At 44.4% G+C, this 15203-nt stretch overlaps 1 protein-coding gene across 8 annotated transcripts in view; it reads right to left on the bottom strand.

Annotated features, from left to right (window-relative positions):
• Positions 1-15203, bottom strand: part of TMEM164 (transmembrane protein 164) — a 193897-nt gene that overhangs the window by 31917 nt on the left and 146777 nt on the right. For all 8 annotated transcript variants that reach the window (XM_066357509.1, XM_066357507.1, XM_066357501.1 and 5 more), the window contains one exon: positions 894-972. In XM_066357509.1, the coding sequence (XP_066213606.1) occupies positions 894-972 (79 nt within the window). The remainder of the gene's footprint in view (positions 1-893; positions 973-15203) is intronic.

Raw genomic sequence — 15203 nt, 5'->3', positions numbered from 1 at the left:
GCTCAACGGTCTATGTGGCCTTGTGTCATTTTTAATACAATGAAAATAAAATATTTGCTGGCTGGGATGAGGTAAGGAGGGTGGGTCTCCCAGAAAACTCCCAGCAATCAAGATAAAAGGCTGGTGGCTAAAACTAGAAGACAACGTCTTCCAGGTATAGGCTTAAGAAGACGATCAGAACACTGAGAAGGACCTGCTCTCACGTTTAGCCTAAAAGGCATAGGAACTGCCCTTCTTCTTTATCTACTATACAGTAAAGGGAAAAGCTCATTCAAGGAGGATTGAAAGGTCCCAATTCAGCTTCCATTATAGACCACCTCTCCCAGGTTAGTAGTCCCTCCCTCATAGCCAAATTCAGGTTTTCAATCATTTTAAATAAAGGTCACTGCTTTCATGTTCCTCTTTCCTCAATCCCATAATCCCGCAGTCCCTGGACTTCTTGCCTCTTTCAGTACCTTCCTTGGTCCTGAGAGGTTGAATATCATGAGCAAGAGCACGAGGTCTGCATCTTGAGAGGGCTGAGTGCTTCCTCCTCTCCATCCATCCCATACTGCACTGAGGCAAGGGGAAGGCACTGGCACAAGCAAGTGACAGAGTGCGGGACGTTCCATGCACACCCAAACAACTACAGACAGAGAGTCCAAGGCCTAGGCCCTGGGAAAGGCAGTCAGCAGCAACAAGCTCATCCATATAGATGGTTCTGAAAGGCCCCCAGACTCTTTGCAGGCCCCGCCCGTGCCCATTTCCCACTGCCTGGCATAAAGCACGCAGCAGAAATCCAGCCAGGCAGCAGCTCGAGATCCCGGTAGAGCCCCAAGAGGCTGTGACTCCCCCAAACAGAAGGGAGCGCACAGGCGCTGCAGTGGCACAGGGCTGTGGTTCACCGGTCTTACCTCCTTTCCAAAGCAAGTAGATGGGCACCACGTAGAGCATAACATGCTGAATGTAGTAAACCTCCAGTTCAAAGGGGAGCTGGAAGAACAGGAGGGAGAGGTGTTTCAAAGCAGAAAGCACACATTTTAAGAGATTCTGAACCTGAACACCCTTGCTCTTTGCAACCCACATCTTAGCAAACCCGTGCATTTTACCAGTTCACCTCCCTTCACAATCAGACAAAAAGACTGAAATGAAACTTATGACCCCAGGCCGGTATTTTCCAACATGTATTTTGCAGAGATGGTACTTCAAAAATATTCCACTAAGAAAGTTGGTTACCCTACAGCTTCTGGCTATAAAAACCAGTGTGGATTGATGCTGAGAGAGATAGAGGCTGCTGGACTCCCAGGCAGTTCCTCTTAAAAAGCCTGTGCATGGAACTTGCTCAGACTCCCTCTCTCTGAGCTCCAGCCCTGGGGCGGAAGCTTGAAAGGCACCAGGGACAGAGCAGGGAGGAGCTGGAGTGTCCGGCATCAAGGCAAGAGCTGAGGGGGCAGCTTTTTGCCAGACAGAAGTGCTGGCAGAGGCCATCATTGCTTTTCTGAGAGCCTTCCACCCCCAACAGAGCCGACAGGCAGGCGCCATATCTAAGTCTTCATCAACCTGGCTCACACTGTTTTCCCCACCCTAGTGATTCCCTGAGACCTCACACCACCCAACCTGCAGGCTCACCCAAGTAGTTTCCAGTGGCATTTCTATTCAACTGACCTCTCTTGTCTCATGCTTTGGACTTTCCTAAACTCTCTCAAACATGCAGCATCTAGTCTCTGTGTTTCCCGTGCCTCTTGCTGCGTGGCCCCAGGCCCAGCACTAGCAGCAGCCGGCCTTGGTTCACAGCTTGGCTTTGCCCGGGCACTTCCACAAGTAGCAGCCATTTGAAGATCACTCTGTGGCTCATGCTAGAAGACACTAGGCAAGGCACAGGTAGTGGCTGACCTTGTAGCTCCTAGGAGGCCTTAGAACCAGTGCACCCTGTGGATAGCTTCAGACCATGCCAGATAACAACCCTACCACCTCCAAGAGTGACACACGCAAAGGGCAGGATAAGTGAGCACCAAAGCCCCACTGAAGCAAGTCCTACTCCATAAGGTTGACTCCTGAACAGCAGCTCCTCTGCTGTAGATGCAGATCGTTCTAACAGCCAATCAGCCCGAGGCTCGTTCGCTCCTAGTGACATGCCAATGGCAATCAAGGCTCAACTACAACAAAATAGTGCACACAGAGCACACAGGGGCACATCCAGAAAGCCCAGGTGGGATACCATGGGCGGCTGTGTCACTGGGCCCTACAAGACACCTACTGCACAAGGCCACGCTACCAAGTCTGGGAGACATAGCAGCTCTGCCTAATACATAGAAACAAACACAGGGGAGAGACAAAGCGAGAAGACAAAAAAACAGGTCCCCAAGGAAATAACAGGAAAAATCTCCAGAAAAATAACTAAATAAAATGGAGGCAAGCAAATTACTAGACACAGAGTTCAAAGCACTGGTTATAAGGACACTCAAGGAACTTAGTGAGAACTTCAACAGCATGAAAAAGGACATGGAGGCAATGAAAAAATAACCAGCCAGAAATGGAGGCCATACTAACTGAAATAAAGAATAAATTACAAGGAATCAACAGTAGAGTAGATGAAGCTGAGAATCAAGTCAGTTATTTATTTGCAATAAAAGGAAGCAAAAAAAAAAAAAAAAAAAAAAAAAAAAAAAAAACCTAATCAAAACAGCTCAAGGGAAAAAGAATCCCCCCAAAATGAGAACAGTGTAAGGAGCCTCTGGGACAAACTTCAAATGTATCACAATTCATATAATGGTGCTGGAAGGAGAAGAGTGAGACCAAGAAATTTAAAACCTATTTGAAAAAATAATGGTGTAAAACTCCCCTAGCCTGGTGATGGAAATAGACACACAAGTCCATAAAGCACAGAGTCCCAAATAAGATGAACCCAAAGAGGCCCACACCAAGACATATAATTAAAATGCAAATGGTTAAAGACAAACAGACTTTAAAAGCAACAAGAGAAAAGTAGTTAGTTACCTACAAGAAAGCTCCCATCAGACTGTCAACTGATTTCTCAACAGAAACTTCACAGGCCAGAAGGCAAGAAATATTCAAAGCAATGTAGAGCAAGGACCTACAAACAAGATCACTCTACCCAGCAAAGCTATCATTTAGAATCAAAGGACAAATAAACAGCTACCTAGACAAGAAAAAGCTAAAAGAGTTCATCACTACCGAATCAGGATTACATGAAAGATGAAAGGTTCTTCTTTAAGAAAAAAAAAATTTTAAATATGAACAATAAAATGGCAATAAATACATATCTATCAACAATTGAGTCTTAAACAAAATAAATGAATAAGCAGACCAGAAACAGACTCATAGATATAGAGAACATTCTGATGGTTGCCAGATGGGAGGGGGTGCGGGGATGGGTGAAAAAGTTCAAGGGATTATGTAGTACAAATGGGCAGTTACAGAATAGTCATGGGGCTGTAAGTACACCATAGAGAATATAGCCAATGATATTCTAATAACTATGAATGCTGTCAGATTTATCGGGATGATCACTTAGTAAGTTATATAACATCTAACCACTGGGTTGTATGCCAGAAACTAATATAATATTGTATGTCAACTGTAATTGAAAAATAAAGAAAAATGATTTTAAAAATGATAAAGAAAGTTTGTTAAAAGTATAAAAAGTAACTCTTATAATATATTCCCTTGAAGATTCACCATGTATATTTAGTGGTATATGAAGGACATGGGTGGTTTCTACAGTTACACAATCTGCTTAGTACTGTTTATCCAGTGTTTCCCAAAGTTAGCTAGCCAGTGCTAGCTTTTAAAAAAATAATACTCAGTATTTATAGAATATACTGGTAAAAACACAACCTTGTCACTTCCCCTTCCTGGTGAGTAGGTGGTGAGCTACTTGAAACCTTACTTCTCATTTGACATGAAGATCATACAGAATAGGATTTGTTATTCTTAATTTCAATTTTTTAATTATTTTTTTCCTTTTTTATTTATTCATTTTAGAGAAGGGAGAGAGAGATAGAGAGAATGGGGGTGGGGGGAGCAGGAAGCCTCAACTCCCCTATGTGCCTTGACCAGGCAAGCCCAGGGTTTCGAACCGGCAACCTCAGCATTCCAGGTTGACGCTTTATCCACTGCACAGGTCAGGCCTATTCTTAGTTTCTACATTAAAAAAATGATTGCTAGATCCAATGTAGTTTAGATTCAAGAATAAATAGTTTCCCCACTAGATATTTGAAGTCAAACCAGAGCTAACCCTACTTCTGTGTGAAGACCAAGCAATTGGGCCAATACTGTCATAGGCTGCCGAAAAACAGTCCCCAACCATCCACCGAACAGGCCCACTCATTCACTCCGGTTTTCCTTCTCTCTGTCAATGTGGAAGCTCTCGATTACCAGGGCAGAGTACAGTTCCAGGCTGGCATGGGCACCATGCTGTAGACCCTGGCAGCAGGTGGAGAATGGAAATGGCTGCAGGGTTAACTGAATTCCTGCAGCTGGCAAGAGGACTGGCCTCCAGGCTTACCCAGCCCCCAGCAACACACACCACACTCGCACCTCACGGGGAAGCCCAGAAAGACAAGGACAGCCAGGGGGAGGGTCACTGCCTCGTTCCCTACAGGATATACACGAAGCAAGGCTATCTACTAACGAGAGGAGGCATTTATGAGCTCCCCAAGCTCCAGAGCCCACTGTGGCCTTGTGCCAACAGTTGAAACCAAAAGATGCCAGAGCTCCCAGGGTGGGAGCTGGGACAACTGTGCTCCCTGGACAGACACTGTCTCTGGTTATTGAAAATAAAACCACATGCAGAAGAAAAATTTCCCATGGATGCAGATCATGCTCAACTATAATTTTATGTTCACAGAGGGAAATGTAACATCCCACAGAAAGAGATGAGGTTTCAAGCTTCTCTGTAGACCGTATTGGAATAGCTGAGAAAAAGTCACAGGTTTGACAATAGGCATCATAAGAGGTAGTTATGGAGGTCTGAGAGGCCGACATTAGGCCATCATAGTAATGTGGTTTTGGATGAACCTACTATCTTTTTCTTTTTTTATGGAGACAGAGAGAGAGTCAGAGAGAGGGACAGATAGGGACAGACAGACAGGAATGGAGAGAGATGAGAAGCATCAATCACCAGTTTTTGGTTGTGACATCTTAGTTGTTCATTGACTGCTTTCTCATATGTGCCTTGATCGTGGGCTACAGCAGACTGAGTAACCCCTTGCTCGAGCCAGCGACCTTGGCTCCAAGCTGGTGAGCTTTGCTCAAACCAGATGAGCCCACGCTCAAGCTGGCGACCTCAGGGTTCAAACCTTGGTCCTCCGCATCCCAATCAGATGCTCTATCCACTGAGCCACCGCCTGGTCAGGCGGATCACCCTGCTATCTTAAATTTCAGTACTGCTTCATGCTTTTTCTAATATTTTCACATCCATCATTAACTCACTCCTCTCAAAAACCCCATGAGGCAGGAGGGTAAAGTATAATTATCCATATTTAACAGATAAGGAAACTGAAATGCAAAAGGGTTAACTGACTTGATGGTGGTCACCGAAGAAAGAGGCAAGGATAAAAAGGACCAAGGAAGGCTCAGTGTTCTGGCTACAATCTGAATTTTCAGGCACCTAAGGGACTTGACCTCTCCGTGAAACAGGCCTGGGAACCCAGGCTGCTTTCCCACAGCAGAGAGCAGCGAACCAGGCCAAGCACCTGCAGCCCCGGGTCCCAGCCAAGTTCATCAAACTGTGCCTCTGCTGGTCTCTTAGATTCTGTCTACCCACTGGACTCACAGGGCCCACTCGCGTCTCCTTCCCTGACAGCCCTCTTGCACGTCTGGTTTAGTACTTGGACTGCAAGCAAGGACTGTGGAGTCTGAAATCTATGATCTAGATTTGATTTTGCCACTTAATAGCACTGTCTCAGGCAAGGCACTAAACCCTCTCCTCCCCAGTAAAATGAAAATAACTATGCAGGATTGTTGTAAGATTGCTAATTTTCCTCTTTTTTTTTTCATTTTTTTACCTGAAACATATATAATTAATTTTGTTAGCCAGTGTTACCCCAATAAATTCCATAAAAAGAAAAAAGTAAATTAAAAAACTTTAATTTTTTAAACACAACAAACATTCATATAGTACTTATTAGGTGCCAGGAACTATTATAAGCACTTTGTCAACTATTAATCCACCTAACCTTGTGAAAATTGTGCAGCAGGTCCTCAAATAACATTGTTTGCCTCAATGTTGTTTTGTTATAGAGTTTAGGAGATGTAGGGACTTAACTCTTGTTTATGTCAATTAGCCTGTGATAAAATTGGTTTTGTTATATGTCCTTTGCTTAAAGTCACAGAACCTATTGATGATGTTAAGTAAGGATTAGTGAACTATGCCAATTATCACCATTTTAGAGATGAGAAACTGAGGCACAGAGGGATAAAGTAAATTACCTGAGGGCACATGACTAATTTGATGACAGAATCAAGGTTCAAACCAAGGCAGTCTGGCTCTAGAGCTGGAGTCAGGAATCTTTTTGGCTGAGAGAGCCATGAACGCCACATATTTTAAAATGTAATTCCATGAGAGCCATACAATGACCTGTGTACGTTATGTATTATCCAATAAAAATTTGGTGTTGTCCCGGAGGACAGCTGTGATTGGCTCCAGCCACCTGCAACCATGAATGTGAGCAGTAGGAAATGAATGGATTGTAATACATGAGAATGTTTTATATTTTTAACGTTATTATTTTTTTATTAAAGATTTGTCTGCAAGCCAGATGCAGCCATCAAAAGAGCCGCATCTGGCTCGCGAGCCATAGGTTCCCGGCCCCTGCTCTAGAGTGTCTAGATTAGGTGATATACTCTGCGCCCCCAGCTGCTCCCCTGACTGTCCCCCCATCCAAAAAATAAAGAAAATGAAAAAGTCTGACACTCAGGAGATGTGCAGTAGATAAAAGCTGTTATCAGGCCCTGGCCGGTTGGCTCAGCGGTAGAGCGTCGGCCTGGCGTGTGGGGGACCCGGGTTCGATTCCCGGCCAGGGCACACAGGAGAAGCGCCCTCCACCCCCCCTCCTTCCTCTCTGTGTCTCTCTTCCCCTCCCGCAGCCAAGGCTCCATTGGAGCAAAGATGGCCCGGGCGCTGGGGATGGCTCCTTGGCCTCTGCCCCAGGCACTAGAGTGGCTCTGGTCACCGTGGAGCGACGCCCGGAGGGGCAGAGCATCGCCCCCTGGTGGGCAGAGCTTCGCCCCTGGTGGGCGTGCCGGGTGGATCCCGGTCAGGCGCATGCAGGAGTCTGTCTGACTGTCTCTCCCCGTTTCCAGCTTCAGAAAAATACAAAAAAAAAACAAAGCTGTTATCACTAAGAGGAGTGGTAATGGCGGTACATTTGCAGCAGCAAAATTAGTTCTTGTCCTTACTGTCCCTCCACATGGGGACTGGGCCCAGCCCCTCCATCTTCACATCACCCTCACCTGCACAGCCCCACATCATACAACGGCCCAGCTTGGCCTGGAATACAGGCTCCTGTCACCAGCCCACTGAGGCTGCGCAGACACCTCAGGCACAGATCTAAGTTGGGGCAGCCTGGGGACTGCCCTCATCAGCCATGTCCTCCCTCTGAGGGCTGCCTCGCCCCTATTCTAAGAGTTGCTTACCTTGGAAGGCCACAGAGAGAGTTAAACTGAGTGTGGGTACCACTGACAGCCAGGACCAAGGAGAAAAAAGAGGATACAGGTGAAAGAGGAAGCACAGCAAAATAGGGAGAGGAAAACAAAGAGATGAAAGTGAAGGGAGGCAACATAAGAAAAAAACCCACACAAATGGCAGGAAGAAGGGAGTGTCTGGGACCATGAACCTACCACTGGCCATTTAATAAAAATATTTATTAGCCCTGACCGGTTGGCTCAGTGGTAGAGCGTCGGCCTGGCGTGTGGGGGACCCGAGTTCGATTCCCGGCCAGGGCACATAGGAGAAGCGCCCATTTGCTTCTCCACCCCCCCCTCCTTCCTCTCTGTCTCTCTCTTCCCCTCCCGCAGCCAAGGCTCCATTGGAGCAAAGATGGCCCGGGCGCTGGGGATGGCTCCTTGGCCTCTGCCCCAGGCGCTAAAGTGGCTCTGGTCGCGGCAGAGTGACGCCCCGGAGGGGCAGAGCATCGCCCCCTGGTGGGCAGAGCGTCGCCCCCTGGCGGGCGTGCCGGGTGGATCCCGGTCGGGCGCATGCGGGAGTCTGTCTGACTGTCTCTCCCTGTTTCCAGCTTCAGAAAAAAAAAAAAAATTATTAAGTTCTTATGTATTGTGCACTGTGTTAAATACTTTTACCTGTGTTATCTCATTTAATTATTACAAATTTCCTGTGAAGGCAGAACTATGATCATCCCCATTTGACAGATTAAGAACTGAGGCACAGAGACATTAACTTCCAGAGAAGAAGTGGCATGGCAGGAATGACAAAGGATATTCGGCAATGAAGAAGAATAAAAGTCCATCTTCTTTACTGAGTGCTCCATCTAGGCCAAGTCCCAGAGACGTTTTCAGGAAGCCACCCTACCTTCTTTCCGTCATTGTGCAAACACTATCTGCAAAATGCCATACTTCCCCCAAAATAAGTTTCACTTGGTTAATTCATTTCTAACCTACAGAACTCACATCTGGAACTCCACTTTAATGTACACACCCTGGTTCTTTTACAGCTGGAGTATTCCCAAGGCTTTGGACCAAAAGTCTTACATCACTGAGAATGAAAGTCAAAAACAATAAAAACATTTTAAGTTGCAGAAGTCATTAACTTCCTTCTCACATCCAAGTCAACATTGTTTTTAGAATCAAAAGAGCAGAGTGGTCAAGTTTTCCAGGCCCCTGAAGACAGACTGCCTGAAACATTAGATACATAGACTCTGTCCAAGGCAAGAGCCTGATCTTCCTCTTGCCCAGGAGTCGGGAACCTATGGCTCGTGAGCCAGATGTGGCTCTTTTGATGGCTGCATCTGGCTCACAGACAAATCCTTAATAAAAAAAAAATAATAATGCTAAAAATATAAAACATTCTCATGTATTACAATCCATTCATTTCCTACCGCTCATGTTCATGGTTGCGGGTGGCTGGAGCCAATCACAGCTGTCCTCTGGGACAACACCAAATTTTTATTGGATAATGCATAACATACACGGGTTGTTGTATGGCTCTCACAGAATTACATTTTAAAATATGTGGCGTTCATGGCTCTCTCAGCCAAAAAGGTTCTCGACCCCTGCCCTAGCACTGACAGCCATACTGCCACAGTCTGGCATGGGCCACCAACCCCATTATGCCCTGCATGTCTTGTTACTTCAGTTACCGTACAAAGCCCAAGACCCCCTGTTCACTGCCCATCCCCAAACTCTATCCCTACATGGCTCTGTATATCCCCTATATTGACCCCATCTCTCACTGCTCCCCAATTCATGAAATGCGTCTGCTCCATTCTCTGGAACCCGATGACACCATTTTCAAAATCCCATATTTATTTACACTCTTCTCTGAGTGATCCCTTCACCTTCTTGCTTTAAGAAAAACCTGCTTGCCTGACCAGGTGGTGGTATAGTGGATAGAGTGTCGGACTGGGATGCGGAAGACCCAGGTTCGAGACCCCAAGGTCACCAGCTTGAGCTTGGGCTCATCTGGTTTAAACAAAGCTCACCAGCTTGGAACCAATGTCGCTGGCTCGAGCAAGGGGTTACTCGGTCTGCTGAAGGTCCGCGGTCAAGGCACATATGAGAAAGCAATCAATGAATAACTGAGGTGTCACAATGAAAAACTGATGATTGATGCTTCTCATCTCTCTCCGTTCCTGTCTGTCTGTCCCTATCTATTCCTCTCTCTGACTCTCCGTCTCTGTAAAAAAACAAAAAAACAAAAACCTGCTCTTCTCTTTTCTAACCACTCAATGTGAATCTCATGTCATTGGACTCTACCCCCCCCCAGTCTTCTTGTTGGTCATCTAACGAGCCCTCTCTACTTGTATGTCCTCCTTGTCTTTGAAGACTCTAACCCTGGCCTTCCTGTCACTCCTTTCTGACCCACCTTTGTCAAAATTCCTGCATTTCCAATAGTTAGCAATATTCTGGTCTCTCCATGCCTTGATCTTCATTACCCTCAAGATCTCAACTCCAACTCAACTCAGCCCTTTACTGCTCTTGTCATATCTGTCATCACTAATACCTGAGATCTCCACATAAACTGTCATGTACCCCACTCTCCAACCACCACTTCCTATCTATCCAACTCACTCCCCTCACATCCAAACTCGAACAATCTTTCAATTTTACTGGATGGAACCTACAGTTTGTCAATCCTATCGCCTTTTTATTGCCCCTCACCAATCTCCTGCCCTCACGTCTAGGCTTGCCCATCAATCCCTGGACATTCTCTCTCCCTTTTTCCTACTTGCCATGCGAATCCACATTTCTGGTGAAATCCAATTCTCTGCCTTCATGTCCCTATACCATGTAAGTAAGTACGTTGGGGGGATAATGTAAAGCTATGCTTTTAACCCTTTAAATTCATAATTGCAAATTCTGAGTGGGCCTTTAATTTGATCCCAAGATCCAACTGCATTCCCAAGTCCATTCACTCTCCCCTCTCCTAGAAAACTATTTCACATATTCCCCTACTTTGGTAAAACCTTCACCCACACTCACCCTCAGCTGGTGATATGGCTTCCTATTTTTGTATTTCATGGGGGGTAGAAAGGAACCATTGTAAGAGAACCTGCCAAGTCCGACCTCCACATCGCCCTCTGCCCTGAACCTATCCCCACAGCTGTCTTTCCTTCTGCTGCCATGCAGAAAACACCCATGCTGTTAGCTAAGGCCAGCCTTCCCATTCATCCACTAGATCTTATCACTTCTCACCCACTCAACATCACACCTGCAATTATTCCTTTTTCTCAGTGAATCATTCCCATCAGAAAACAAACAAGTTACACACTTTTTCATTTAAAGAGACAAACACTCTTCACCCCATTTTCCCCCTAGTTATCACCCCCATATCTCTGCTTCCCTTCATAGCAAGACTCCTCAAAACATTTGTCTTTCCTCATTGCCATCATTTTCTCTTCTCTAAATGATCCTTCCATTCATTCCAGTCAAATGTTCACTCCCACCACTCCCCCTATACTGCTTTTATTGAGGTTACCAATGACCTCTATGTTCCCAATTCCAACAGGTACTGAGGACGGAAGGTAGCCCCTATGCATCTTTGTATGAATTTAATAGCAATCCCTTCTTCATTCCCATGACAGCATATCAATTTTGGGTTTCCTCTTACTTGATGATCAGCAGCATCTGATACAGTTGACCATTCTCTCATCCTTAAAACACTTTCTGTACTGGGCACGCAGGTCATCACTCTCTGTTCTTCCCCTGCATCAGACTCCCCTTCTCAATCTCCTTTGCTGAATCTTCCCACGGTCCTCACCTCTAAATAAAGGAACCAGAGCCAGTTCCTCGGCTCCCTTTTCTAGCTATTCTCATTCACTAGATAACCTTATCCAGGTTACTGGTCTAAATGCCACCTACGTACTGATGACACCCAAATGAATATCTCTAGTCTTGAGTCAGGTTGCTAGGATCGAAACTCCAGCTCCATCATTTAGTTGCTATGAACCCTTGGGCAAATCACTTAATCTTCCTCCTCTTCAGTTGGCTCATTGGTAAAATGGGAATGATAATATTACCTATCTCATCAAGCTGTGGCAAAATTGACTGATATGATTCATTCCCCAGTGCTGGCATATTACATGTACTCAATAAACGTTGGCTGTTATTATCACCTCCTCTTCAACATCAATCAGTCACTAAGTGGTAAAGCGACAGTTTTAATCCCAGCTAATAAGACTTTAATGCCAGGTTTCCCTGGGTGCAAAGCAGGAGGTCTTTTATAATTCTGCTTTAGCAAGAGCCTCCAGCAAGAGATGGTGGCAGTTGGGTCTGCCCCACAGCCCTAAGTCACATATCATTGTATGAATCTGATAACTTGAGCTTCCCAATTAAATCCACTCTTTTGGCCCATCTCTAGGCAAATTTCTCCTCCCTGGAGACCTCCTCATTTCTCAAAGGAATTTCAGCATTCCTCTCCTCTCCTCACCCACGACACTAATATTCTTACTCTTGTCTAATCAATTAAAAAAATAACACTTATGATTAGTTGTCAAGCAATGTACCTGGCTCTGGGTATACACCTGGCTCTGGGTATACCGCAATAAAAAAGACACAGTCCCTGCCCTGCAAGGGCTCACAGTCTAGTTGAGGAGGCTAACAGATAAAGAGGCAATGTCTATGCAACAACCACCACCAAAAAAATCATGGAAGTACCCATAGATCAGGCACTGAATTTGGTTTGATTTTTCTTTGAAAGTCAAAGCAAGTCCTGTATGATGTACAGATGTGAGGAGCTGCTGCTGGTTGCTGGGTTCATGGGATGCTAATAGAGGCAGGGCAGCAGTTAGGAACTGGAAATAGCAATTCCTACATCAAGCTTGAGGCAGAGGCAGCAATAAAAGAGCAGATGGGCAGATTTGAGGGAAGGTAAAAAAGTTGAATCACCAGGACTAAGTAATTGATTGGACAGTGCTTATACAAGAGTAACAGGAGGAAAGATGTCAAAGATAAGCCCCAGGCCGATAGGCTAGGTGGATGGTGGGATGTTGGGGCTTCTCCCTAAGTTGGGCCTTACAATCCAGAAAGCAGATTGGAGGAGGTGGGGTACAAGAAAAGAAGCTGAGGCCACACTGAGTTTGAGAGGCTCGGGTAATAGCCTGGCAGGATGTACATTAGGTCAGTGGGAATGTGGGTCTGCAGAGGATGCAAGGCAAGTGATATGCATGTATAACTACACATTATATTTGCGGATGTGTGTATACACACATCCACAAAACATAAAACACAAACACGGAAAAATAAAAGTATGAAATTCTAAAATGAATAGAAATGCTAATATTTTCTTTAATCACCCCCAACAGAGCATCTTATGCACCCTGCTTTGCAGACATCTGCTCCACAGTACTCTTTCAAGAAGAGTTATTAATGGAGAAAGATATAACTCAAGGGTAGTATCAATAAAGAAAAATAATTGCAAAGAATGGGTGAGACATGAACATACTTAGAGACTGAGGGAAGGAGTCAGCAGAGAGGGATAGGCTGAAGAAGCAAGAGGAGCAGGAGGCACTAGATGCTGAGAGGATGTGCAGGAGGCATGGGATGCGACCCAGAGCACAAGGAGAAGGATCTCTGTTTGGGCTCCGGGAGATAAGCAGCAAAAGACAAGCTGAAGTGAGAATAACTCCAAAAGGGAAGGGCGTGCTAAAAGCTGAGGGAGCTCATGACTTAGGAGCTCACACTGCATGGCAGGAAATCTGCCATCACTGAAAAGGTCCGTGGCTGATAATGAGGTGCCAAGGGAGGGCAGGTGATTACAAAGTGAGGACACTGGTGTCAGTTCAGCCCCAGACTGCAGGCTCGCAAAAGAAACAAACAAAAAAGAAATTGGAAAAGATCATTGCTGTGGTCTGAATGTTTGTGCCCCCTCCCCCAGATTAATTCCCAATGCACTGGTATTTGGAGGTGGGGCCTTATTAAGTCATGAGGGGGGAGCCGTCATGAATAGAATCAGTGCCCTTATAAATGAAGCCCCGGAAAGCACCCTAGCCCCTTCTGCTCTGTGAAGACACAATGAGAACTCTGTAACCTGGAGGAGGAGGCCTTCACTGGACCATGCTGACACCCTGATCTCCAACTTCCTGCCTCCCAGAAAGGTGAGGAAAATTTCTGTTACTTATAAGCCACCCAGTCTATGGTATTTTGTTATAGAAACCTGAACAGACTAAAACAATAATCCGTCTCCTTTAAAGGGGAAAGGGGAGGGAAAGGATGCAACCCACTGTTACTTCTGCCTTTGGTAATGTTCCTGCCAACCAAGTTTGGCTTTGGAACCCTGTATCTTCATTAACTGACCACAGACTTTTACTGCGGTCTAACGGTGCCACAAACTCCTTGGGAATAAATACCAATTGTTAGAGGAGCCACAAATGGAGTGCCCACAAGCTAAAATAAACCACAATACAATCATACAACAGAATACCACGCTGCTATTAAAAACAGCAACATGCCGTGAAGAAACACTCACACAAATCCAGAATGTGAAACTTTCTGCAGAACAACTGGCCTGGGTTCATCAAAATTTTAATGTCATGAATGAAGAAGGTGGAGGGAGGGACTTGTTTCTAGATTTTTAATTATTTTTTTAATTTATTGATTTTAGAGAGAGAGGAAGTGGGGGAGAGAGACAGACACAACGATTTGTTGTTTCACTTATTCATGCCATCATTAGTTGATTCTTACATGTTCCCTGACCAGGGATCAAACCTGCAACCTTAGCATGTTGGGACGATTCTCTAACCAACTGAATTGCCCGGCCAGGGTCTCTAGGTATAAAATCAATCAATCAATCAATAACTAAATAAATAAATCTGAAAAGACAGAACAATCAAAGCAATCTTTAAATTTGACTAGATTTTAATTGTTTTAATTTAAAAAGACATTTTTTGAACAATTGGGGAAATTTGAATATAACCTGATTATTAGATAAAGTAAACAGTATTATAGAATTGCTGATAATTCTCTGGAGGTGATAATGACATTGTGCTTGTAAAAGATAATGTTTTCATTCTTAGGAGCTTCAGGCTAAAGTAATCAAACCTGAAATGCCAAGATGTCTGCAATTTTTTTTATAAATAATTCAGCAAACATAGAGAAATGGACTTAGAATGTAAATATGGAAAAAAGATTAATTTTTAATCTAGCTGGAGGGTATATAGTCATTCATTATATTATTATTTCAACTCTGCAATATGTTTGAAAACTTTTATAATAAAAAGTTGGAAATGTCTAAAAACTTAAATGAATTTAAATGAGGTAAATCTGAACTAACTACCGAAAAACCCTAAGAAATATTAATTGGCAGAAAAAGACAATTTAGACAATTTGCACTCATTTTGGACAATTATTCAATATTTATCAAAAATTTTAAATACCCATTCACTTTGACTCACGTATTTAACTTCTAGAAAGTTATACTAACAGAGGTACTTACTTACATACATGCTCAAAGCTGTATGTATAAATATGTTCACTGCAATGTTATTTGTAGTAACAACAACAACAAAAATATATACTATGGAATACTA

This window comes from Saccopteryx leptura, chromosome X, assembly GCF_036850995.1.
Source record: "Saccopteryx leptura isolate mSacLep1 chromosome X, mSacLep1_pri_phased_curated, whole genome shotgun sequence".
NCBI classification, from domain to species: domain Eukaryota; kingdom Metazoa; phylum Chordata; class Mammalia; order Chiroptera; family Emballonuridae; genus Saccopteryx; species Saccopteryx leptura.
This window is presented reverse-complemented; position numbering and strand designations above follow the sequence as displayed.